At 44.1% G+C, this 27,384-nt stretch overlaps 2 protein-coding genes across 2 annotated transcripts; one reads left to right on the top strand and one right to left on the bottom strand.

Moving 5' to 3' along the window:
* The first annotated feature begins 1,853 nt into the window (after positions 1-1,853).
* On the top strand, positions 1,854-15,521 carry TRIM14 (tripartite motif containing 14). The gene is made up of 6 exons (XM_050913567.1): positions 1,854-2,036; positions 6,049-6,144; positions 7,070-7,303; positions 8,400-8,562; positions 9,793-9,885; positions 14,360-15,521. The coding sequence occupies exons 1-6, from the start codon at positions 1,854-1,856 to the stop codon at positions 14,893-14,895; spliced, it is 1,305 nt and encodes a 434-aa protein (XP_050769524.1). The 3' UTR covers positions 14,896-15,521.
* Positions 15,522-15,965: 444 nt separating this feature from the next.
* Positions 15,966-25,715, bottom strand: NANS (N-acetylneuraminate synthase). Its single transcript, XM_050913467.1, has 6 exons — positions 25,584-25,715; positions 24,136-24,351; positions 20,643-20,742; positions 20,227-20,381; positions 18,902-19,168; positions 15,966-17,678 (listed from the first exon to the last, which is right to left on the bottom strand). Exons 1-6 carry the CDS (start codon positions 25,713-25,715, stop codon positions 17,469-17,471), a joined length of 1,080 nt encoding a protein of 359 aa, XP_050769424.1. The 3' UTR covers positions 15,966-17,468.
* Positions 25,716-27,384: the final 1,669 nt, after the last annotated feature.

The raw sequence follows: 27,384 nt of genomic DNA on the forward strand, positions 1-27,384 counted from the left end.
CAGTGCTGTCTACAACTCCCTCATGAGAGTAGATAGAGAAGATGAGGCCACAACTCTCCTTGGAAGCACACAGTGAAACAACATGGTACAAGTTGTAATGAGGAAAATGTTGATTTGACACTGGACAAGTTTTCACTGTGAGGATGGTCAAACACTGGAACAGGGTCCCAAGGAGGTTGTGAAATCCTCGTCTTTACTCATTTTAAAGCAGGCACTAGCGCTTTTCGGGGGGGGGTTGTGAAAGCGAATGATCTCCAGATATCCCTAACAATACTTATAACTCCATGATTCTAGCAGGGGGTCCATACAAGGCACTTTTGGAGGAAGTCTTTCTAAATCCCTGATTATCTCAGCAGCTCTTTGGCAGGCATGAGATTCCTCCTGCTTTCAGTGGGACTGCCCTTGCTCCTCAATGCTCCACATTGTCCTGGTTTCAGCTGGGACAGAGTTAATTTTCTTCCTAGTAGCTGGTACAGTGCTGTATTTTGGATGTAGTGTGAGAATAATGCTGATAACACACTGATGTTTTTAGTTGTTGCTAAGCAGTGCTTATTGTAAGTAAAGGATTTTTCAGTTTCCCATGCTCTGCCAGCGAGGACGTGCACAAGAAGCTGGGAGGCAGCATGGCCAGGACAGCTGACCTGAACTAGCCAAAGGGATATTCCATACCATAGAACGTCATGCTCAGTATATAACTGGGGAGAGCTAGCGGGAGGGGCTGATTACTGCTCAGGGACTGGCCGGGCATCGGTCAGGGGATGGTGAGCAATTGCATTGTGCATCACTTGTTTTTTTCCTTGGGTTTTATTTTTCTCTCCGTTATCTTCCTTTTCATTACAATTATTATTATTACATTTTATTTTTTTCAATTATTAAACTGTTTCTATCTCAACCCCCGAGTTTCACTTTTTTTTTTCCGATTCTCCTCCCCATCTCACTGGGAGGGGGGAGGAGTGAGTGAGTGGCTGCGTGGTGGTTAGTTGCCCGTTGGTGTTAAACCACGACACGCATCCTCATGTATTAATACATATACTGACCCTCAAACTTTCCACCCAAATACTTGCTTTTAAATCTCTATTTTTCAACTTTTTTTTTTTTTTTTTGCAATCCAATATTCTGGATTGCTTTTACTCACAGAAAGAAATAAGCAGATTTAAAAAACCCTTATGAATTTGTCTGAATGTAGCTAAGAGTTTTGGCCAAAGAAAGTAAATAAGTATGCAAATTTTGTACGAGTGTGAGCGTTTTATTTCGATTTCTATAAATGAGACGTTACACAGGACAAAAATCTAACTGAAAAACAGAAAGCGAAAAAACATACCCTGAAGTCGAATTGTTCCATTTTTTGATCGGATTAAGTGTTTTGCCCAGCTATAAAACTGAGGGCATTCCTCATCGACGCAGCTGAAATTCCACAAAATAGCAATTTTTCCAACTCGGGTACCAGACGAGGGCAGCTGCTCGTCCGTGCAGCTCCCACGGCACTGCCTCTCCCGCTCCCCATGCGCACCGGGAGCCAGGCGCAGTTCTTGCCAGCATTTACTGCCCGGCACCGACCGCTGAATCAGGGCTCAACCCGCCGCTGCCGCCGTGGGGCCCAGCTCCGGCGGGGGGTGACGCAGGTCGGCCCCGCTCCGCCGCCCGCCTTCTCCGAAGGGCAAGAGGCACGGCGATGCCGCCGGCCGCGAGCAGGAGCTCCCCTGCGCGCCTGCGGACGACACGCCTCCCGCCGCCCCGCGCCCAGCCGCCGCTTGCCGGGCGAAGCGCGGCATCCCCGCCCACTGCGCTCACCGCGCCGCCTGCCCGCGCCCCGCCGCTCCGCCCGCCCGCCCGCATCCGGCGCCGCGGCCGCCATGGCGCAGGGGGAGTCGCGGGCCCTAGCCTCGGGGGTGCGGGTGTGCGGCGTCCACGCGGGGCGGCCGCTGGAGCTGTTCTGCGAGGACTGCGGGCGCTGCGTCTGCGCCCTCTGCCTGGCCCTGGGCCCGCACCGCGGACACCGCGCCGGCCTCCTGCCCCACGCCGTCCGCCACAAGCAGGTGAGCGCCGCGTACGGGCACCGGGCGATGTCCCCGCCGCATGCCCGGCCCGGCCTGTGCCTCCCGCGGAGCCGTGCGTGTTCGGGACAGCCGAGCCTTGCTGCGGGTTTGCCGCGTCGGCGACTTTTTCTGCGAGACCAGCTCCAGCGGGGCGGGGGGACGCCACTGGGGTATAACCAGGAGCTGGGGGGGCCACGCGGCACGGAGCAAAGATCTTCCTGATTTGGTTGTGTGTCTTCCCGGTTTTTTGCTCATTCCTGGGACTGGTGCAGCTGGGTTTTCTTTTGCCAGAGTGAGATGATGGCAGCTGTGAGCATTAGTGCAGTGGGCAGCAGCAGGCTGAGTATCTTCAGCCTTCGGCCTTGCTTTGCTTGCCTTATAAGCAGCTTGCGGAGCTCAGGTTTTGTTGTCACATCAATTTTGTAGTCTGTAGTGGCTAGCAGAACAAAGTTTCTGTACTTTCACAAGTGCTTTGTAAATCCCATATGGACAGGGGTCAGTGTGTTGTCACTGCACAAGAACATGGTTCATGCATGAGAGGGAAAGAGTTATCTAGTCACACCTCAAGTGCACACATAACAGGAGTGTAAATCAAGGGACAATGGGGAGGTGACATTGACTGTTAGGTCACACGCAGCAGCATTTTCTCCTCAGACCTTGTGTGGGGAATCAGAGGAGGTTGGTTGCCCTGGGGGACTTGTTTTCATTGTCAAGCTGGAAGTATCTTTGACAGAAACATGGATGCCACAGGGGAAAGGGAAGGGCCATTTCTGTTTATCCCCTTCCCCCATCACTGTAGCTTGCTAGACCACAGGGAGTCTTCATGCACAGAGCCTGTTCTCTGACAACTCCTTGGGGATGGGGAGTAGGGGTTGTTGTGGTTGTTGCCTACCCTGGTAGGCAGCTAAGCACCACACAGCTGCCTGCTCATTCCCCCTCCCTTGCCCAATGGGACAGGGGAAGAGGAGAGGAAGACTAAAACCAAGAAAACTCGTGGGTTGAGATAAAAATAGTTTAATAAGCGAAGGAGAAGTGGAAGAAGAGAGAAAGAGAACAAAACAAGTGATGCAAAGGCAGTCATTCACCACCTCCCATGCGTAGACCAATGCCCAGCCAGTTCCTGAGCAAAAGATGACTAACCCACCTAAACCCTCTCCTCTCCGTTTTGTTGCTGAGCATGATGTTATATGGCATGGAATTTAGTTCAGGTCATCTGCCTGCTTGTGTCCCCTCCCAGCCTCTTGTGCACTCACAGTATAGTCACATCTAAAACACAGCACAATACGAGCTGCTATGAGGAAAATTAACTGCATCCCAGCCACAACCAGCACAGGGGTTCTTCCCTAAGCTTTTTTTATTCATCCCAGTTTAGCTGTCTGTCGAGCAGCCCTAGGAGGCTTTGCAAGCTTGCCCAATACTTCCTGGTTGTGCTTTGTTTTACTCTGGAGAGCCTGCCAGGAGGCTTGCTGAGGCCTGCATGCTGTGGTGCTAAGCTTGGGAGGCTTAAAAAGTAGTAACACAGAGGTTTGATGTTCAGGAGCTTTTTTTTTTTTCCCTGCACAATTTCGGAGAGCTCCTTCCCACTCCTTCTCTGGTATTTTGAAGCAGTGTAACTAGGAAGTTTCCTAGTTCCCACAGATTGTGAGCAGATGCACAGGTCATGCTAAATTCTTCTGGCATTTTATTGCATTTCACGTTAGAGAGCAGTACAAGGGCAGAGGGCAGTACACTGGGCCGCAAGCAGCCACACAGGGGAAAGACCATTGAAGATGTCAGAGCAACTCAGAGCACTGTTCCTGCCTGCTGGTGTGCTTTCATCTGAAGTATCCCTCTTGCAGCTGGGAACTCACTACAGTGTGTGCATTCCCTGCATGACACGGGGGCAATGTGTGGATACAGGTATTGTATTGTAGCAACCTGATTTGAGCCAGGGTAAAGTGCACAAAGCGACAAGTTGTGCTGGTTCCCTGGGGGACTGTTGGACACGGGGGAGCAGATGCTGTTGATAACTAGTTACTTGTCTTTGTGCCAAAATAGGAAGTGAGCAGAGTAGAAACTTGGGTCCCCATGTGACACTCTGTCCCTAGGAAGTTTCTGCTGACGTCTACTGGCTTAGGGTTGCAGAGGTTTCAGGCACAAACTATCAAAAGTAGTTGTAGCCTAAGAGATGGTATTTTGACTAGTGATTTTGTTTGCTGAGAGCAGTTATTCTGTGCAGCCCTTGTGATGTGACATCAACCAGGCAGCAAGTGAGAAGCTTCCTCAGTGCTTTTAGCAAATCCTAGCTGTGAATGCTAAGAAGAGATGAGAACCATTGTGCAAGGTCCCTCAGCTGGTTCATTTCTGGATCTAACGTTGTATAAAGTCATCTGGAAGGACGCTGCCTGTGCTCCTGAATGCAGAACATAGGATCAGCACACTGTGCACTTGATATGTGTCCTGTGGGCCTGACTGGAGCTAGGAGTCTCATCTCTCATAAATTCTTGCTTTTACAGTGTTTTCACTTGAGTGAGTTGGGAGATCCAGGCAATCCCTAAAGGAATGGTTTTGGAGTTGGTTCCTCAGGGTGAATGACATGGGTTGCCTGCCAGTGTTGCAGACACAGTGTCTCCACTGCTACGAAGCAGCTCTTTTGTTTACCTCTGTAAAGAAAGTAATGCTTAACCAGAAATGCTTGGGGTTGGCCTAAGTATTTGCATATGATCACTGTTGTGAGGGAGTGAGTGCCTGAGGTGATGTGTTTTACTAGCAGAGAAGGAAGATTGGGTTTTGCTCAGGTCTTTGTCAGTCTTTGAGGAAGGGAATGAGTCTAGGCTGCAAAATAAATTGAGGAAGAACTCCTGAATCTTCAAGTGGTTGAGAACTCTTCTGGTCCTTCAGGGATAAGACTGGAAAATTGTGGCTGGAATGAATAGCATAACATGAGTGTCTTGCTCCATGCAAGAACATTTATCTGCTTTCATGGATGTGCCTGTGCCAAGGGACTTCCAGATGCAGAGTATCTGGCTTTTGCTGGGAGCCCATTTTCTTCTGACTCTGTCATAATCAAATGAACAATTGCACGTATTTTCAAAGGAGGCACATGTCAAAAATGCAAACTGTTGCCCATGAAGCAACACTTACGCTCAGTTTGTCAACTCAGCAGAGTTTAAATGCCTTGCTGACCTGGGGCTGTTGCAGTGAGCTGGTACATGTGCATGCAGATGCTCTTGACTGGGTCCTAGTTGCAGGACAGGACACTGATAACAGCTACAGCTCTGGAGCTAGCTTATCTGGTATTTACTCAGAGGCTGTGTTACAACACTAGTGCACTGAGAGCATGGGACAGCATTGCGTGGATCTTTCATGGTACTAATGATAAAAATGCATCACCAAGTGCACCAAGACTGTTCAACGTGCTGGACAGAGGACAGCCCATTTCAGAGGGCTGCGGGTGAGAAACTGTGGGGGTAGACACAGCAGAACATTAACTGTGCATCTCAGGGCACACCACAAATATCACAGACACTGTGATTACCAACCAAGCTGATAATATTTGTTATTGCAGGCATTCAGACTACAGCATCACTGTAGTGATAGTGGGGTATTTCTGATTGGTCTTTTGTACACTGGTAAGCAGCCTGAACATTCACTGGATTTTAACTCTAGATACAGCCTCCCATTGATCCTCTGAATAAAAGTACTTGGTTAGCTGCCCTTCAGCTGCTAAATGCATGAGCATGTAGTCTTGAAATGCACAGTGCCATAGATTTAAAGATGAAAATGTTTTTTCACCATAGGTTTCTTACGAAGGTGGTACTAATTTGCACAGCTCTCCGAATCTTACTAGTATAACCACTAGGAGCAGGTGAAATGTTGAAATCCTTATGTTTTATCACTACTGGCCTTAATAAGCTTCATAAACTGAGTGTTTCAGTGACATACTCCCCTATGGAAAGCAAGCTGGATACTGATTTCTGTTTTCTACAGATGTTGTTATGAAACTCTTTTATTTTGTTTCATTGCTGTATAGGAACTCATGGCATTGTGTTTGAAGGATCTAGAAGAGAGAAAAGAGCAAGAAGCTGGTAACAGAAGGAGCATAGAGCAGGCTGCTAATGATCTGAAGGTAAAGTGTGGTTTGCTTCTCCACTGGATGGTCATTTTCCAAGGAGAGACATTTTGCTTTCTCTGTAGCTATTCAAAGACCCAGGCAGCTACTGCTTCTCAGGAAAAGAGTGTATTCCCTGTATCCATCACAACATATTACTATCCAAGGGAGAGAAGAGGGAAAGACTCTCCAAAGGCCTGGCCCTCACTCCCTGATCAGCCGAACATCTCTGGAAGAACAAGGTTGAAATTTTTGTGCAGAGGAGTAGTAAATAGCCCCAGCCGCCTATGTTATTCTGGCTTCACTGATGTATGTTGCATTGCACTGAACTGCATTATTGAATAGTCTGACTTCAGAGTTAAGTAAACACAGGAACAGCTCTATTGATTCTGTCTTAAGAATGGGAATGTATGCTAAGCTCCACCTCATTTATAGAGCATGAAATGGCTTTTGCTCTAGGGAGCATCTCTAGGCATCTCTTGTTACAGAAATGTCAGTAAGAGCTGGAGGGAGCTCTGTAGAGGTTTGGGACATTGCGGTTTGATGTCACTTTGTTTTGGAGGCTTTCTTTTCCTAGCAGCTCCCTGTCCCTAGCTTGCTTTAAAAGGGGGCAAAGTGTTGCTAGCGAAGGACCAGGTCTGCTGCTTGTAGCAGTTAGTACCTGACCCTGTTACCTTCCAGCTGAAAACAGCGTTTTCTGCATAAATAAGCATCTTGGAATCTGCCCTCAAGCTTTTCCATCCCGGACATCAGGAGGTAAATCCTGGCTTCAGGAGGTAAATCCTGGCTGCACTCCCTTAAGGGGTAAACACCCATTTCTCAAGAGATGCAGCAAATCAGTAAAGTTCAACGGAAATGTAACATTGAAAGCCTGGGAGAGAAATGCCTGAAATGTTGATGGTCTGTTGAGTATGGGGGGGACACTCTTCTGCTTCATCTATAGGCACATGCCATTATGAGCAAAAGGCAGCTGTCAGACAAAGTGTCTGAGCTCCAGTTACTACTTCGGGAAGAGGAGAGTCTGGCGAAAAACTTCATTGATGAAAAGACTCAACAAGCCCTGGAAGCACATGATCAGCAGTTGGAGTCCTGTCAAGAAAAGCTGGCAGCCCTGGAGACCTTCTCACATCGAATCAGACAAATACAACAGCACAGTGATCCTATTCAGTTGCTGGAGGTGGTATTGTATGGTCTCTGCTACCTGTTATCCTCATAGTCCCTGGTAAACTGCTTTAGTGATCTGCTGTGTAGATCCTTCTGTACGTAAGCAGCATCTTTCTCACTGCTTTTTAATCTTCTTTTTCTTGGTATTTTGGTGAACCAGTTTGGTTCCTGATTTTTGAGCTGTTAGGTGTTCCTGCTATGGCATTGATTTCAGGTCTGTATGAAATTCATGTTAATTTTAAGCACATATGGAACAGAGTTATATGTGTCTCTTAATCTCGAAGACAAACGCTGTATCAGGTCTTTCCTTGTGCAATGTAACATGAAGGTCTGAGGAAAGGCAGCCCTCTTGGGAACCGTAGGAGGAAGGCTAAATTGTCCGATTTCTTTAATCACAAGAGATCCTAATCACCCTGAGCAATAGCCATCATTTTGCTGGAGGGGGCAGTGTTTTTCTTTTTGCCTACAGATAAATGTCAGCTTCTCTTTCCTCATGATCTTCTTCACCTTCCTTGGGAAGAGTGTGTTGCCATGTGCTTATGCCCTGACACAGGCCAAAGGATGCCATTCTTCACGGGAAGGCCTGTGGTGCATTTTTACATCCTTGCAACTTAGCAGACTTGAGAGTTTTCGCTGTTGTGAGTGATGTGGCCCTGGCATTCTGCTGTGTGTGCTAGCAACATACCTCCACATGGGAAGCTGCTCTTCCTGGTTTTGGAGAGACTTTTTGTGGGGAAGGTTGGATTTTATTCTTTAGATTGCTTTTAAAACTTAGTGGTTTAATTTTCCCATTGTTAGGATTTCCCACAAAGGGTCCTAGCGAGGTTAAACACATTCCCATGTTGGAGTGTCCTGGAGGGCCCTGTTTCAACCATGACTGCTGGGTTCTCCATCTCTGGGGTAGCCCCTGGCTCTGCTGGCAGGAGGAGCTAATGGGCAGGCTAATGAGCTAATAGGCAGGCTGAAAACAGCAAGGCTTGCCTGTTGTGGCCCATATGTTTACCTAGTGATGGAGCTGTCCTTGCTCTGTAGTGTGTGGGAGCTGGGAGGGAAGAGTCCATTCATGTCACTGTCTCTACTAATTGGAGAATTTGGCTTTCTGCCCTCAGAAGTACACAGAAATCGAGAAGGAAATGCAGGAGCCCAGGCACCTGTTAGAACAGTGGCATCCAATACCTCTCTCATTTGAGCACATACTTAACCATTATAAGCACTTCGTGACAGTTCTTCAGTCCATTCTACAGAAACCACTAGAAGCCCGGCTTAAAGAAGGTACCTGGGAGAGTGCTGTGAATTTTGCTTTCTCCTGCTCTCCTTTTAAACAAAGTGGGGTCTGTAAGTAAAAGCAGGACTTTTTACCAAATCAGCTGGAGAAAACAGCAGCTTTTCAGGCATGGGTACTGTTCTCTGACAGCGCTGGGGTAATGCTGCTATGGCAGTGGTGATTCAGGAACATAAGAGGTTTCTCTTTCAACTCTGAAGATGGCCTTTTGTGCCTTAATGCTTTTTTCCAGCTCTATCAGTTATTTCAATACAGCTTATTTCTCCCTGCAGAGCTTATCTTGCTTATATCCCTAGACCATCACACCTACACAACGTAGCTGTTCTCTCCTTTCAGTCACTGTTGGGTGTAAGTGCTCTGGCAGAACATCTGGCAGGCATGGAACATTGGGTACCTGTAAAATTTGAAAGCTTTTTCTCATTGATATACCTGGTGATCTTTCTGTCTCAGGCAGTCTGAAAAATTCTTTGGTTTTTGGTACTTTAAAAGCAGGTTAACATGTTCTGCTTAGAGCTCCTTTTGTCTTTGAGCTGGCATTTCATCCTTAAGGGACCTTTGGCATGATTAAGGCGAGGAGTTTCCTAATGGGATGCAGAGCCACAAAGCCAAATAACCATGGGAAAACTCGGCCGCCTGTTGAGTTACAGGTGAGCCAGGCAGCACCGGCCATCGCATTTCACCCAGCTACCTTTTAATAATCCTTTTTCTGAGAGTTGCCACCAAGAACAGTATAGCAGGGTGCTGGGCAAAATGGTCAGACCAGATCTGAAAGGCCACTGCAGGATGTGCGGAGAGTTGCTACAGTACCATGCAGGTGCTTTGTAGCTAGTATCTGCAGTTGTCTTCAGCTGCCTGACTCTGATAGAGGGGTGCTTTTTGAGGAATGGGAGGTGCTTACTTTGGGTTGTGCTCGATTGCGTAGTTCCTTGGCAACACTGGGATCCAGCATCTCCATGCTATCCAAAGAGCATAAGGTTGAAAGCATACAAAGTGAGTAGCCCTTCCCCAGCAAAAGTAACACAGTTTGTCCCATGAAGTTGGAAACTGGAGTGTGACAGTATGACCTTCCCCAGGATGTGGGTGGATTTCACACCGAAGAGGCAAAACCCAAATACTCTGTCCAGCAAAACTGGTGTTTTATTTTTAAAATCTTCTTGACAGTACAGCCATGTTCTTCCACTGGCAGACTCCCTAAACTGTCCCTTTTCATCTCTGCCCAGACATTTTCAGTAGCCTTAATGCCACTGCAAAGAAGGACCCTGGAACAGTGTTGAAAACCATGTCTCCTGTTGATCGGTTGCTTTTCTTAAAACGTAAGTATGGTTGAATAAAAGTTAGAAGCACTCCGAACAGTTATGGCTCAGTCACTGAAACAGTCAATGAATGTGTGCTGCCACTATCTTAAAATGGTATCTTAAAAGGGTTCTGATGTTTACAGTGTTTGAGAGGCGCTGCCTGAAAGTCGCCCTTTTCCATATCTTAGGTTGGGAAAGAAATTTTACTCTCTCTGAAATCTTGATCCTTTGTTTTTATTCAGAACTGCCTGCGTGTGAATCAGCTAGTGGCTAATTTAGTTTCTGAAGACTTTTCTATTCTCCAGATCATTGTGGTCTGTCTTTAATTATATGTCTACCATGTAATGTGTTAAGGGTCAATCTACAGGTGATCCTTTCCTCTGGTGTTGGTAGGAAAGATGTACAGTGAATTGTTTCCTCTCTCTAATGGGAAGCTAATGGACATTTCCTGTGGCCTGCAGCAGATGAGGGCTGTAGCTGTTTTTAATCTCAAAGCTGTAACATTCCTGTTACCATGATACCTGGTGGCAAAGGCCTGTTGTAAGAGAAGGTCTGTTTTCCAGCCTGGATCCAGCCCAGTGGAGGCCATGACTGTGGCCAAGTGGACACTTGACTTCTGGCTGTTACTCAGTAGGGAGAGCAAGGGACAGTACTGTGCTGGTAGAGTGCGTTACATGCTGTCCCTGCACCTATAGGTTGGTGTGTTCTGAGAGGGGTATTTTTCAGTGTTGTTACCTTGTCTTGTTTCTGTGCTCTCCTGAGTGAGCTTTGAAGTCCAAACACTGCATCTTTCTCATTCCAAACAGGTTATCTCAACTGGAGATGAGTAAACAGCTGTTGCGCTTGTAAATGCAGCAGGTGTTAAGAAATCAGGAATGCAACAAGCAAAGTTTGTCTTCTTGGCTGTGATGTCCCGGGTCTTTTCCCACTTGCGTCATTTCTGTGCTGCAGGATCCAGACTGAGTCAGTCAGTTTGTAACTGGAACCTGTTGAGGTGCTAGGACAGCCAGTCCACGTCACTGAGCACTTGCTACTAAGACAGCAGTGCAGCAGCATTTGGCTGGCAGTGTACTAGGCTCCCGAGTTTCATGAATGCTGATCTGTATCTGCTTCAGGCTGCCTCATGATGGATTCATGGAGGAAGCACTGTATTTGCTTCACATGTGAGCAGTCACTTTAAGGGCTGAAAAGACAATTTCTCAACTCTGTTAAAGCTAAATATGACAAACTACCTCATTAAGAAAGATGTGCAGCTGCTCATAGGCCAGTGAAATTGACAAACCTTGGTCATAAGTATTAGGACTTTAAGTCACTTAAAATTTTCATCACTTAGGAAAAGTGCAAGAATTGCAGTCCTCCAATAATCCAAACAACTCTACCTATTTTGCATTAGTTTTCTAGTTAGAGTCACATTTATGCTTCCAAACATTAGCACCTGGATGCAGTTCGGTCCTTGGGTTTTTGTGCTTTTTTTAAAGCAATGGAGGTATTTCCATTTGCTTCAGATTAGTAGTTATGCATTTTATGAAAATGTAGGTTTTTCAGGAAAATTTGACTGACAGGCATCACTACTTATTTGCACAGCTTTTCAAGTGCTTACTGGAAAAATCAGACACTGAAGCCAGGCCTTTTAAATCCTCCCTACTTTAAGTATTTTTTGGTCTTGGTGTCACCTCTGTTCTGTATAAACTTCATATCCCCATTGTTTACCTGTTGGAAGTGACTTGGAACAAAGACGACACTCAGCATTCAGAAGACAGAATGCTGTAGTGTGCTGTTTTAACTGCATGAATAATTCCTGTTTCCTGTCTTTTGTCACCAACTATGTGCACAGAGGTGACTTGGGACCTATTCAGACCACATGAATGCCAATACTAGCTTTTCTGACTGAAGTGTAGTGGAGATCACAACAATAAGATGTTGCATGTGTGAGATGTACCCCATGTGAGTGGTACGCTTTTGGAAGTTTTAACGTTGTTTACAGACATAATACCAAAATTAAAATCATAAAGGCTTTCTTTTTGTTTAGAAAATGGTGACACTTCAGTTAACACTCACTGCATGTGCAGTGCTATTTGCTTCTCCATTTTATTGCAGTATACAGGTGCAGATTGCAGGGTGCAGAATATCAGCAGTGGGCTGTCTAGCACCATGACATGCATTTCACCCATCAGCAACTCTCTCTACGTCTTTCCCTCAAACGAAGCAACTGCTTCATTTCTGGTACCCAGGTGTGTACAGTGATCCTACCCAGATGAAGATGATCTGTTAGTTATCCTCTGTGTATAAAACAACCGATAATGGTGCATCACTGGTTCCTGTATTTTAAACATGGCTGATGTTAGGGGCCACATCAAGGCAGGGAGGAGGTGCGGGGTCCAGCTGTATCTTATAGTCATAACACACGTGTACTACTTTCTTTTCTGAAATATTACAGACAAGTATAGAGCGTAAGTCTTTGTTGCAATTAACTGTGCGGTGAAGGGACCCTCACTTAACACAAGATGTTTGTTCTCTCTTGTGGGCATTGTAATAGGCCACAGTGCTGGTGCTCTTTCACAGTGAACTGTGGGAGACCTTACTTAGCCTTCCCTGCTCATGGCAGGAAATCGTGGGAGAGTAACAGAGGACCGACAGAGAATGGAGTGGTTTATGCATTGCTCTGATGGCAGAGGGGAGGATTCCAGCCTGAATGAAAACAGCTCCTGGGCTTTAGACTATGGAATATGCCAGCTAGCCCAGGTTAGACATATTTAATTTACAGGAGAGGATTCTATGTGAGAACATAGGAGAGGAAGTAGGAACAAAGTCAAATGAGCGACAGATTAATTCAGTTGCAAAGACAGATTTCTCCCATGCAGTAACCTGCTGAATGAACCTTTCATTTCTAAGTTCAACACCAAAGAGCAGGGAAAATATTGAAGTTCTTGTTTCAATGGGTCTGTTGCCCCCTGTTTTGTGTTCATTTAGTACTATGTTGCCTGTAAAGCACAGTGAAAGACTGTACTCTGAGAGATCACAGGTCCAAGCATGTAGTACAGATATGCAACACTGCAGAGAAATCAAAGCAGTCTGAATTTTAAAATATAAACACTTGTTTCCCTAACTTTCATTTAAAAAGGATTTTACTCACTCTGAAAAGCAGCTTCAGGATATTAAATGTATTTGTCATCTGGCATTTAAAACATCTAAGCTTCAAAGTTTATCTAGACTAAGATTAAAATCATATTCGGTCAAAAAAACCAGCCATTAACTGAATGAAATATGACTCAGCCTCTTTTCATTGAAAGTATACTGCTATTCAGTTCTCGTCTGGATGTATTGTTATATTTTGTTTTCTTCACTTACAAAAAAAAATAGATGTGCTCATTATTTGGAATAGTTTTAAGATACAAATTAAGTTTACTCGCCAGTACTTTCTGAAGTACTGTAATTCATGACAATGTATGTTGTTTTAGGTACCCAACTCTGACACTGGTTTTATCAGGCATGACAGAAAGAGTGAAGATCATTGTTTAAGGATGCCAGATCCTGTTTTTAAAGGGAGTATCTTGGTTATTTCTGGAACATGAAATCAGAAAACACATGCTAACACAGTAAATTATTGAGATAGAGTATTATTATGAAAACTTTTGTGAGACAAGAAGCAATTCAATATTGAAGTTGTAGGACAGTACCTTCAGAGAAAAATGTCATCTTAAAAATCCTGTAGCTGTTTGACCTGTCCTGTGTGATTGTGTCACTTCAAACTTGTTTGACTATAGATTTTCTTTTTCCTGGCTTTGTGATTTCCAGTCCTGTGACAGCTGCTTCATGGTAGTGCCAGGTTAACAGTTGGACTCGATGATCTTAAGGGTCTTCTCCAACCTAAATGATTCTATGATTTTATGATTCTATGGTAAAAATATTCTAAGCTGTTGCTGAATAAGTGATTTCTACGGTGTAGTTTCAGACTGTGATTTTTCTTTTCTAAATGTCAGATTAGGTGAACTGCTATAAATCCTCTGGGAGCTGGTAAGCTGTTCTGTTGCAATGTACACGATGCTGTGGTGCCTCTGAGAAACAGGCTCCTAGTGCATCTTTGTACGGGATTTCAGTGGAACGGGATCTCAGAACCCAGGAGTCCGCTCCAGTGCTCTCGAAAACCCTTAGGCTGTAATCCCACCAGAAGTCTCCAACTATTCTGCATAAAGCAGAAGCTCTCAGTGTTTGTCCCCTACCTAGCTGTATTCATCTTCTCATTTGTAAACCATGCATATACTGACTTACATACTTGTCTTTTACTGACCTGCTTTAAAGCCTATGCAACTTTAAAGCATCAGTGCATATAAATAGTGCAGTGCTTTCTATTAAAAATGTCAGGTTTTTTCTTGCAAAACTGCAGGTTCCAAGACACTGCCAGCTGTGGGCTACTTTGCAGGTTTTTTATAACTAGAACTTCTTTCAGGAGTCATGATAAATGTAGTAAATATGTTTATGGTTTTGACTGCAGATGCAAGATCACCAACCTGGGAATATGACAGCCTTCACCCAAGGCTGAAATTGTCTGATGACCGTCTTGTAGTAAGCTGTAATTGGAGGAGGATATTTTACCCTTGTGGTCCCCAGAGATTTGATAAATTATGGCAAGTGCTAAGCAGAGATGCATTCCTCTCTGGGAGCCATTACTGGGAAGTTGACCTGCTTCATGCTGGAGCAGGATGGTGGATTGGCGCAGCCTACCCTTCCATTGGCAGGAAAGGAGACTCTGAAACCTGTCGACTGGGCTGGAATAGAGCATCTTGGTGCCTTAAGAAGTTTGATTTTGAATACTGGGCGTTTCACAAGGGGGAGAGAATCCCCATCCTGATAGAAGATGATCCTGATCGCATTGGCATTTTTCTGGATTATGAAGCAGGAATCCTTTCATTCTACAATGTTACTGATGGCATGGCTCATTTGCACACCTTCTGCTGCAAGTTCACAGAACCAGTTTACCCAGCCTTGAGGCTCTGGGAAGGGTCCATTGGAATATGCAAACTAACATAAGGAACAAAGCAAAATAAAGCCTATTATTTCATGCTTTTTCTATGAAAGCCACTTCAGCAATCATCTACATGAACTCTGTCATATGAAAGTTGTAACTGTGATGCTTTTAGAAGGTAACAGTTAAGTTCAAGAAAACCAACTGTAATTTGTAATATATGCATTTTTCAATGGGGAAGGTGATCTGGCTTTTATAAACGATGTCAATGTATCACCTAAAGTGCCATATATAATATTTTTTGTACTTTTTTCAACTTGCAAAATGGAAAAAGTCTGCTTGAAAGAAGCATATTACAACTCAGATTTGAACCTGGATATTGGCATCTTTTTTTATGAACTCCCTCCCCTCATCTGCCTGGAGAGGCTGCAATTGTGTATGGTAATAGGTTTAGTTTGGTTCAAGCTTCAAGTTCATATATTGCATATTGTTATAGCTGACAGGGTCAGATTTGGATAATAAATGCATTAAGTGAATTAGCTCATACTTAAGTATCATCTTGGAAAAATCAAAGACTGGCACCGACTGTTGGAAAGGTCCCTTCAAGTAAAGCTGAAGTAGGAGTCTCTGTAGCCACACTTAATAGCCATTAGCTAGTCTTACTTGTGACAGAGACTGAACTGCACTTCTGGGTGGCCCTGTTCTTCCCACACAGAGTGGAAGTACGAGAAACAGTCGTATACCACCCTGAACAGAAGATTAAATGCCTGGAGGACCCACAGGTACAATAAAAACACTAGGTCAGTGGAGCACTTGTGCTTAATTTATTTTTGTGTCCTATTTGCAAAGGCTCTTTAACTGCAGCTGGATAAAGGTATGCCCACATAAAACTAGGAGAGACAGCTTGCAAGTTTCTGTATAGGGATAATTTTTTTCCCAATATGTTAATTAAAGTCCTGGAATTTTTCGGAGCCTATGTTTACAGCAGCCTCTAGGACCAGCCCTGCTGAAGAACCACTGCTACTTGAAGCAGATCAGGTAATCTTAAGGTGTTCAAATACTAAAGGCCCTGGAATCATCACTGGTGCTGACAAAGGCAAGGTCTGACCATAGGCTGAAATGCAGAAACAATAGCTTGTTTTATAAGCTAAATTTATTTTTCAAATTTGAAATAAAAAAAAGTAGTTTTTTCATGTAAGGCAAGCATACTGCATCAGTCAGAGCTCACATATGGTCAAGCACATGATTCAAAGAATCTCTGCTTCCTAGTTTAAAGATACAAACAGTTTCCTCAGAATTGCAGAAGCGTAAACATTTTGAAAGTAAACAGCTCACAGGTACAGAAACACCACCACCAAATTCAAGATACTTCACCAACACATGACCAAGAGGTAGCAAGTTCTAAATAACCATCACTAGTAAATGATTCCACCACAAAAAAAATGCAATGAGTTATACCAAAGCAGTTCTGTACTAACCAAGCTAATTGAGGGATGCCTGGTTTGCAGCTGCTGCCATGTGGCTCCTTCCTGGACAAAGGGAAGAGCAGCAGCCTGACAAGAGTGGGACTGCATTTCTTACTTGAAAAGTGAGAAGCTGTGATGCAGGAGCAGAGTACACAAGAGGAGCACTGACCATCATGCTACAGCATAGTGATGTGATTTAGTCAGGCAGCCCTCCTCAGCTGGCTCAAACACTAGTGTCGGGAAAAAACCCAACCCAATGTGTTTGCTTGTTAGCACAGGAAGGCTGCTCAATCTTCACCAGTATTTGGCCTCCTACCTGAGAAGTTGCCCCCAGGTACAAATAGAGGTATCTCTAAATAGAATTGATTTAAGATTCCAGGCTTCACTCAGCTCGCAATAGATGCTTCTGACATTTTTTTGAAGCATAGGTTAAGTTTATTTCCACTGATCCATCTCAGATCTGCTTTTTCCCTCTTAATCTGTCTGGCTTGCCCTCTTGCCTTTCAGTTCACAAAAAGTACAAAAAAGCTCACTCTCTTGCCCCTTAAATGGGACCTTTCTACATATCCAGTTTGCTTCCTTTCTTGGTACTGTCTCTTGAGAACCTAGCTTTCTCGAGGAACTCATTTTCCCCAGAGTGCAGATTTCCTGCAACCCACTGCTTCATCTTGAGAAAAATCCATCAGGTTGCATGTGTAGTTTTCTGTTCAGTGTATGTAAACTTTCACTTATTTGCATTCAACTCCAACTAGCATCCTGTTATCACAGGGGTGAGGAAAATGGCAGAGGAAAATCAAAAGATGGGGGGTTAGAACAATTCAAAGTGTAGACAGAATTATTGTGATTTACCTTATTCTTAGCAGAAGAGGGAAGCTGGAAAGCAGCAGACTGTGGTCTTAGATTTGGCAAAACTCAGAATTAATCTAGGTTAAGTGGAATGGAGAAAGGAGGAGCACGGTCTTTTCTAGACACAATGCTATACAGTTTCTAATAAAATTGTTCTTCATAATTTATATCCACTTGCTTCAGAAACTTCCTGCTAATGAGAACCTGAAAATTCTAACCTGCAAGGATCCTTATAATTACACCCCTTTCTTCTAATCTAGCATGCTGCTATACTTAAATATGTTGTGTAGTACTGTATCATGAAATATGGAACGGAGTGCTTTGGTTTAGCACTTCACTTTTTTGACATGATTTTCCACTGCTTGCTCAGTGATTGTTTCATCTTCTTCGATATCTTTTTTAACCTTCTGGCCCACCAGATCGAAGATGGCTTCTGGGGGAAATCCTTTAGGCTCTCCCACCTTCACTGTCAGCATGTCAAGTGTCAGTACTGCACCTTCAGGAATGGTCACTTTTGCTACGACAGATTTTCCCAGCTACAAGGGAGAAATAAAAAAAAAAAAAAAAAAGTTTAATTCAAACACATTCCTAGGCTTAGTATACCAAAAGAAGCTAAAAAATACTCTGCAGTTACTTGGGAACAGGTTGTGTGGAACTGCCCTCACCATTACTTCTTATTCCAAATGAAGGTTGAGTTAGCATGGAAACCTTCACTGTAACTAGGCTACTGGGAACATCCATATCCTTTCTGCAATCGGATAATGGCTCACTGGAATTTCTCGGAATCAGAATGGAGGGAATCTGATTAGACTGACTAGTATTCTACCTTAGTGTAAAAGCAGCTCGTATACAGTCATAGAGACCTATTATTCCTATTACTATTACCAAGTACTTTGTACTTGGCACTGGTGAGACTGCACCTTGAATATGGTGTTCAGTTTTGGGCATCTCACTACAAGAAAAATATTGAGGTGCTGGAGTGCATCCAAAGAAGAGCAACAAAACTGGTGAAGGGTCTAGAGAACAAGTCTTATGAGGAGCAGCTGAGGGAACTGGGGTTGTTCAGTCTGGAGGAAAGGAGGCTGAGGGGAGACGTTATCGCTCTGTACAACTACCTGAAAGGAGGTTGTAACAAGGTGGGTGTCAGTCTCTTTTCCCAAGTAACAAGCGAGAGGATGAGAGGAAACAGCCTCAAGTTGCACCAGGGGTGGTTTAGATCGGGTATTAGGAAAAATTTCACTGAAAGGGTTGTCAAGCACTGGAACAGGCTGCCCAGGGAAGTGGTTAAGTCACCATCCCTGGAGGTATTTAAAAGACGTGTAGACATGGCACTTACTTAGCGACATGGTGCTTAGGGACATGGTTTAGTGGTGGACTTGGCAGTGTTAGGTTAACAGTTGGACTCTACAATCTTAAGGGTCTTTTCCAGCCTAAATGAGTCTATGATTCTACTCAGTTAACCACTGGATGATATACACAGAACTCCATTATACTCAAAATTGCCAACATTATGCTTTGGTAAAAATAGTTACTGACTGCCAGAAATAGCAGTTTATAGACAACGACACGTCTACACTACCATTACAGTGGGCTAAGCATAAACACTGTGCATGCTGCTACTTAGCAGGAGAAATTTTTGAGTGCAGAGGCAGAAACACTGCTGCAACAAACAATTAGCAAGCTATTTTTCTGAATAGAGAGTTATTAGCTATAGGTCTAAAAGAGTTTCAGCTATACATGAATCAAAAGCAAAAGTTACCTTTTCATTGCAAGCCATTTCACAGGGCAAGAGTTGTTTGACTGGAGAACCCATCGCTTTTTCCACAGTACGGATGGCTTTCACTAACTCTGCCAGTTCATTTGGCTCCAGGGATGCTTGGTGGTCACTTCCTTTCCATGTTTTGTCGAGAGTCACATGGCGTTCCACTACTTTAGCACCCATAGCAACAGCTGCCACTGAAATGGCTATGCCAGTTTCATGCCCCGAATAGCCAATGGGGATATCAGGAAAAGCTGACTGATATGCCTTGAATCATGACAGAGTTGGTCTGAATTACCAAGGTAGCAATTTCAAAGACAAAGCAAATTTAACAGTGATAACTGCAATAAAAACCATGGACAATTACTGTGCCACAAAACAAGCAGTTGGTTATGCTGAGAATGAATTTTTTTTATATTCAACAAGTCACGTTGCATTATTGACCGTCATGCTCTAAGAATTTCACTAGGATTATCAATACTGACAAGGAAAAGGAGGTATGTTCTATTCTACAACTTCTCTTATGCTTTTCCTTTTAATTCAGTTGTACTCTTCAAGGTGTTCAAAGCCTACATCACTGTAAGTTACATTTATAAAGTAGTGCTCTATTTTCATCCAAGAACCCAGTGGACTGGTTAAACTTAACCTGTATCCAAAGCAGATTTCTTCAACCCTATATTTAAAATCTGAAGCAATCCTTTCAGCCATACATAGGGGACAATCACCCAGTTCTAAAGGCAATTAAATGCAACCATGTCCCGTTCTACTAAAAAAAACATCTACGTGTGCATAAAGCTAGGCAAGTGCTTGAACACTGGCCAATTTGGGAAAATTTTCTTGCACCATTATTAGGCATATCCAAGTAATATTTTCAGCGAAGGGAACTATACAAGGGCCTAATCCCTTTTCTTCATTGCTCTGATATTCACATGAAGCTTTTTTAACAAAAGTTTCTGGTCTAGCCCCCTATTTAGAATTATGTTCTCAATTCCATGCACCTTCTTAATGGTAACAGTCTACATAGTTTTTCTTCACACTACAAAGCACAGGGTTAACCTGTTAACCGTATGTCATATTTTCCTCTGTTTAATTGTGAATACTCCAGTAACATCCTTTATCATATTCCTCAAAGCTGAGTTCTGCTAAAAGAGGATCCAATGGATATTTTTACTTCAACACTTGCATGAATTAGAGGAACATGATACATCTTCTGACTTCTCAGAAGCAAATTCCAGCATGCGTAAGATCTGGAAATATATCTCAATAAAAATGCACAGCCCTTCTCTGGTATCCTACCCATGGCACACTCTGGGTTATTCACTGACCGATATAACACGGAGATTGACATCCTCTGGCTGAAGCGGGTATGCACTGGTGCATTGCAGGAAGCAGAAGTTTGGATTGATGGGCTTCACAATCTGGTAAACCTGATGCATTGTGTTCATCGACTGCATCCCGCTGGAAATCACCATTGGGCGACCTAGCCATTAGAAAACATGCACATGTTTTGTCCTAGGTCTGTAAGAAAGCTACAAAAGATTAAGTTAAATTCTTGAAGTAAATGAATTCAGTTAAACTAGAAAGGGAAGCTGGGTGAACCTTTTTTCCCCCAAGTCCGAGGGTGATTTTCTTCTAAAAGTACTTTAGATTTTTTTCCAAAATCAGTGGGAGGAAAGATCTAATAACTGATCTACGGAGACACAGTGATGTTTACCAAGACGGCTCAAAAGAAAATGCTTACCTTTTTTTGCAGTCTTTTCCAAATATGGAAAATTGTTTGTATCTCCTGATCCTACTTTGAAAAATGGAACATCCAGTTCATGTAGAAATTCCACAGCCATCTACAAGGAAAAGAAATCACTGCATTTTAACATACCACTTAACTGGATCAAAGATAAAGAACTACCATGCTGGGAAATAACCCTTCAAAATAGCAAAACCAAAGCTTAAATAGGTCATCTCTCTCTCTCTCTCTATCCCCAAAATACACTGCTCCTGAAATAACATTTACTATTCTGACGATATTAGTTTCTAACTTCCCTCCAAGTGAAGTATTATTGAGGTGCCTTCTTTTATACTTCTACTATAAAAACAGGTTTTCCACACGTTTTTCACTGGCATCGTCTGAAGGCAGTCTCTTTGGTCTCCCAGCCATAGCTGGTCAAGCCAGCCGTAGGTACAGCTGCTTAGTACAGATGAGCTCCACTGCTCCTCTAACTTCAAGATGAGCTTGTGGGCCACAGCATTATTGCTTTTTTTTGGCACTACCAGAGGCGCAACTACCTGCAGATGGGAGCCTGCTTGTTGAAGAAGCAATGTACTGCAGGCATGCAGGCAGTTTTCCTGCCACATAACTTCCTGCAGGTCAGAAATACTAAACCACAAACAGAGTGTTTAAAACCACAGGTAGTTTTCCTGAATAGATCTCTCACTCTGAAAAATTGTGTGAGTATATTGAATAAGCACCTGAAAAAAACTAAGTGCCCAAAAAGGGAAATCCAAAATGGATTTGCTTCTAGGAGACATACTGGAAAATAAATATAAAATATGCCAAAGAAAAGACTATAAAACAGTTTATTCATGTTAATTATACTCTGCCACCTTCTAAAAATGTGTGTCCTATATTGAAGACAATTCAAGAATTATTGGAGGCTCCATGACAATCAGTAAGTGGCCTTTTAAAAATCAGTACTTTTAAGAAAGAAAATCCCAAACCTATCACAAGAGGGACTGAAATCCTCCATTCACATCCAGGGGAAACAATGAAATAGTTACCTAACTTTGTCCCCCTTCAACTACCCACAAACACTTCCAATTTCTTCAGCTCATTCCTTGTTGCAGTCAAATTTACTTAGTGCCAGAGAAAGAGTGCTAATGTCCAGAAGAGAATCACATCATCTTCAGTCTAATTTTTCTATCATCACTATGATGCAGATTCAATTTCTTGTACCTAGGATGTATAACATCTCTGTAATGTAGTTTATTCACTAAAATGCATTGTGCATGAAGACAATGAATACGCTATATTCAAAAGCCACAGATCTAATCTGAGGAGATTGCACAAAATGAAATACGACAGATAGACCTCATATCTAAGGCCACTCTTCATTAGTTAAGTATCTCCTGAAAATTGGCAGCTTTTCTGTAAGAGATTCAAGGAACAGGAAGTAATCTCAAATAATAGGGATGACATTAAAGGGAGTGGTTCAATGGGATCCTGTTTTGTCTCCAGTACGCACTGGAACACAGTAGATAAAGGAGTTACTCACAGCCTTTATGTTTACTTCACATATCATTTCATTGATTTCCTCATATAGTTAAACACACAATTTAACCTCTTTGACATAGCTGGAGTTCCAGAGATTACGTTCAATTTACAGAAGTTAATGCATTCTCAAGGACTTGTTACATCAATTTATGCAATGTTTGCTGTAAGTTCCAAACCCGTGTCTTGCAGAAATGCCACCAGAAATCTTAGGAACTGTGTAATGTAATTACTGTTCAAAAAAGAAGGCACAAACATGTATCAGTACTGTTAATTAGGTGATAAGGCCCCACACAAAGGAGCACAGCATCTTGAGAAAAAGAGGGATCCCAGAAGTGGAAAGTGATCTTAGCTGCTGTATATGAAAGGTGTTCTGCATTGCACTATAGCCCTTAGAAGCTGGAGGTTTTACCATCAAAGAAAGAGTGTAATTTTCCCCCCCCAAAGGCATATGGCTCTTTAACATCCCAGATATAGAAGTCCAAGACTACTGGATTTAATTACTCTTTTCTTAAAGGAGTAGGTGTTGTTCAGCAGGTCTCCTAGACATGAAGATAACAATAAAAGAAATATCACAACACCCTCTTTTCACAGATCTATTTCTGAGTTCATGGCATCAGGCTACTGCAATACATGCAAAACAGCTTTTTGTCTGTCAGGCAGCTGAAGTAATTTTTTATGGTATTTGGTGTTTGTACCATCTCAGCTGGGGCACAGCAATTCAAGGATTTTGGCCAACAGGACAGTAAGTTGAGGACTAGAAAAGACAGCATAAAAAGGTTGAAGGAATTGAAATTGCTTAGTCTAGAGAATACAAAACAGAAAAGAGATGTGATAGTGGTGTTCAAATACACAGAGAGGAGATACAAGAAAAGTATGAACTTTTATGTCAGATGAGGCAGGTCAAAAATTATGAGAAAGGAGATTAAGCTGACATGTCAGGAATTCTCTCTGATGGTAAGGAGAGTGAGGCACTGAACAGATCACCTTAAACACCTTAAAACATTAAATAAATCCCATCCTGGTCCCATCCTGGATAAGGCTACTTGCAGAAAGACAGAGACATTCCTGTGCTTGCCTTATGCAAGAGTGACTAGCTTACTTCTGGAGGGTCTCTTTCAGTTTGGTTCTCTATATTTTCTAGGCCACAAAGAAAAGTAGAACAACCTGTAATCTCTGATCTATATTGAGGTTTAACTGTTACCTGATCTTTCCAGTTTACACGTTTCAATTGTATATTGCATTTGTTAACACTGTAACTAACATTTTGAGGTAGGAAACATGCAGGAGTTAAAGTACACATCTCCTAAGGGAGAACAGCAGCAGATGAGCTTTGTGGAGTTTACAAACTGGTGACTGACAGTTCCAAGAGCCCACTGACAAAAACCAGTAAATGCTCCAGGAGTAACAGGGCAATGTGGAGACCCTCTCCATGAGATTAGTAAAAGAAAAAGGAATATAAGCATTTCTGCTGCTGAGAAACACCAACTGAGGTCTAGTAAACAGCAGAGAGAAAAAAGAGAGGGAAATAATAGGGATTAAGTTGAGAAAGGAATCTGGTTTAAATACAGAGGAAAGTTTGAAATGCTTGGAGCCAATATACCAGACAACACCAGATAGCGGTCAGATTGCAGTCTTGATCTAAACTCTCATAGCCTTGATTGTTTATGGAGTTCCACTGAGGCCTTGTCTCTACAATGATTTATGTGAATAAATTTATGTGAATAAATACTATGATTTATGTGCATAAATTCCTCAGCATACATTGCAGGTCTTCCAAAATGTTCAGCCATCTATCAACCATTGTAGAGACACAAGTGAACTGTACAATTACTCTAGTTTCCTCATTTAGAAATTCAACATCCACACATATTTAGTATTCTTTTTATGTAAGAACTACCATGCCTAAGTAATAACCAGCAGACACAACAGCTGGACTCTGCTTGTCATTCCAGTATGGCTTACATACCTCATCCATGCCAGAAGCTGTGAAGAAAATGCCAATCTCCTCTGCATATTTCTTTAGCTCTCTATATTGGTCATGACTAAACTCCAAGTGGCGCTTGTGCTCCCCATAGGTCTTTCCCCAGGAGTGTTTAGAAGTATAGGGCCTTTCTAAGGCTTTCTTGTTGAATTTGTACTCCAGTTCACTCTTCTGGAACTTAGCACAGTCTGCTCCACAGTCCTGCAAAAACAAGCTGGTGCATACTGAGTGGAAGCGCAACTGAAACTGCACTCATCCTAAGTCTGAACACAAGGATTGTGCAACTAACGTGCTCATTTGCAGTGGAGTTTTCACATTATCATCGTAGCAATCACAGGAATGGTACGAACACAGAGCGACAGAGGACCTACACACACAAGCCCTTTTATTTCAAAATGCCTGTATATTTAATAGAGCAGCAGCCTAGAAAGAAATCATACTAAAACTACAAAACTGAACTGCCTCTTGCTATGCATGCCACTTATTTGAAGAGTTGATTTCTGTAGCGTTTTCCAACCTTAGCTATCACGTGATAATTTTACATGAAGACAAGTGACAGGATTCTGTAGAACAAGGAGTATGAATCTGAAATTTGTCTAAAAGTGACACAAACGGTGAAGTTAAATGCTCACTCCACTATTCTGTACTTATACCACAGTCATGGGTCTGAATGTGTTATGCCCTGACTTCTCCTTCAGTGATGATATGCCATTTTCTAACATAGGTATATCTAATACATATAATACCAAATATTAAAACAGCTTGGCTGTCCTACTGGATGACAAAAGTACTACCTCAAAAAAACCTAATGCAATCAAGTCAAATTGGAGGTGCATCAGAGACAGTTCAGCAGTTACTTGATTCTTCCTATATTCACAGTTAGCTTATGACACAACTGAAGGACTGCTGTAACCCCTCGGAGACTATATAATCTGCCTGTGTTTGTCTGTGTATGCGGACGTGTGTGTGCCGTGAACGAGGTAGGGGCTTCCTGAAAGTGAATACGATGTGATCATAGGCTGTGAGGTACAGACCGAAGGCTACAAAGTAAGCACCCCCTTGTTGGGCCTCACCACGACTGTCTCCTTGCAGGTACTTTATTTTAAAAGTTCCTCCTGTAAATCACTCCACTCCTCCCACGCGGTGCCACCGCCCGGAGACGATGCTCCCCGACTGGGGCGTCCCCCGCGGGGAGGGCGGGAGGCTTCACGCCCTCCCCCGGCTTTCCCGGCCCCCGCCGGTGCCCTGGGGCTCTCGCTCACGCGCTCGTCGCTGCCTGCCTCACCCGAGTGAGCGGGCTTGCCCATCCGGCGGAGAAGGAAGCGCTGAGGGAAACGGGGCAGCCCTGCCCGCCGCCGCGCCCCGCCGGCCCGGCCTCGCTCCCGCTTCCCCGGCCACCCCACCCACCGGAGGCAGAGCAGCCCCGCGCGCACCTTGGCCATGCGGATCATGCGCTTGGCGATGGCCAGGTCGCCCTGGTGGTTCTGCCCGATCTCCGCGATGATGAAGCATGGCTGCTCCCCGCCAACACGTCGCCCGGGGCACAGCTCGAACTCGCGCGACATGATGGCCGCCGCGCCGCTGCCCGTGCGCGCCTGCGCAGCTGCTCCCCAGCCCTTGGCCCCTGGCGGCGTCCCCGCCTAGGCCTGTGGCGGGCAGCCAATCCGCGCTGAGGCGGGCGGGGCCGGGCGCCACCGCCTTCGCCATTGGGCACCTCCTGGGAGGCGGGCGGGGCTGCGGAGCTCCTGCCTGCGGGGCCGCCAGGTGGCGCCGGGCGAACGGGAGTGTTTCAGCGAGGCTGCGGCGGGGCGGGCCCGGCGTGGCGGCTTCCTGGCGCTGTAGGCGAGGGCGGAGCCAGGACGGCAGCGGTGCGAGGGGAGAGTGGTGGGCCTATGGGCCGTGTGACCCCTGGCCTGACTTCCCTGGAGGCCGCGTCCGTGTTCTGGCGAGAGCGAGTCCGGAACCTCTGCGGCGGGGGCGGCGCTCGGCGGGGGCCCGGTGGAGATTTCCAGCGCGGCGCCGGTGACACGCAGGCGCCGGCGGTTCCCGCTTCCCGCCCTGCCGGCGGCAGCGGAGCAGGGGCCGCAGGAGCGTGCCCCGGAGCTCAGGAAGCGCTCGGCCGTGTACCTGCCCCGGGCAGGGCCTGCTGGAGATTCGTGGGTCGCGAAGCGCCTGCACGAACATCTCCAGCCTCGCTAAAAAAGCATTTTCTGTGGTGGCAGAATAGAGTTTCCCAGGAAACACAAACCAGCTCTGGGTGTTATACCTAAGAGACCCTTAATAATCGTTGATACAGAAAGGATTTACAAGAAGGACTTGGTTTAGACAAAACTTTCAATGATACACCAAAATAAATCGTAAAGTGTAGAGCAGTGTGTTTCAGTCAAGGCATGGGTGGTGTACCTTACGGCCTGCTTACACATTGCATCTACTGGGTCTTGACAAAGCCCCCCTCAGCTCAGCATGGACGTAAAACTGTGTACCAAAATACTGATGTTTCATTCACTTAATAGCTTCAGATACATTGGCAGAAACAATTAGACATTACACCTGGCACTACAGTTGCAAGAATTCCTGATAATTATTCAGTATACCCTTTCAGCTTCAAGCTTTTTATAACAAGGTGAGTTTCTTGTTTTATGACGTGCCAAAAAAATAGGTTACTTTCCTGATGGGAAGTATGTTGATTATATTAACATGATCTGGATTTGCATAAGCTACTGTGCTGGAAATAATTGGATGGAAGTGCCCCTAGCAAAGGCTGCTTAATATATTTACCCCCAAACTAATTACAGGTTCTTCATCTAACCTGCTTATTGTTTTCTTTCCTTACAGAGAAGTGCTCCTTGTGGAAACTAGAATTTCTGTTCAGGGAAAAATTTCAAGGCTTTACACATTTTCCTGGAGATGCACAGCAAAAATATTTAGAATTTTCAAATTATTTGAATGGATCAGAATGTTCTCGCTGACTGCATTCTGATTATAGATAAGCAAAGTAAGACTATTTGTAAGACAAAAATAATTAAAAAGTGTAAAACATAAATGTACCATTCTAACAACAATCAAATGGAGTATGTAGGTAAAATTCTTAATTCCTTTTCCCTTGAAGCAAAGTTGACTCAAAATAGGATGTATTGATGTGGTTTCAACTAAACACCATTGTATAACAGAAAAAGATCGTATCAACAATGTTAAGTGATGCTGCATACATATCCCTTCTTTCCACTCAAACTT

The sequence above is a fragment of the Gymnogyps californianus genome, chromosome Z (assembly GCF_018139145.2).
Source record: "Gymnogyps californianus isolate 813 chromosome Z, ASM1813914v2, whole genome shotgun sequence".
Taxonomy (NCBI): domain Eukaryota; kingdom Metazoa; phylum Chordata; class Aves; order Accipitriformes; family Cathartidae; genus Gymnogyps; species Gymnogyps californianus.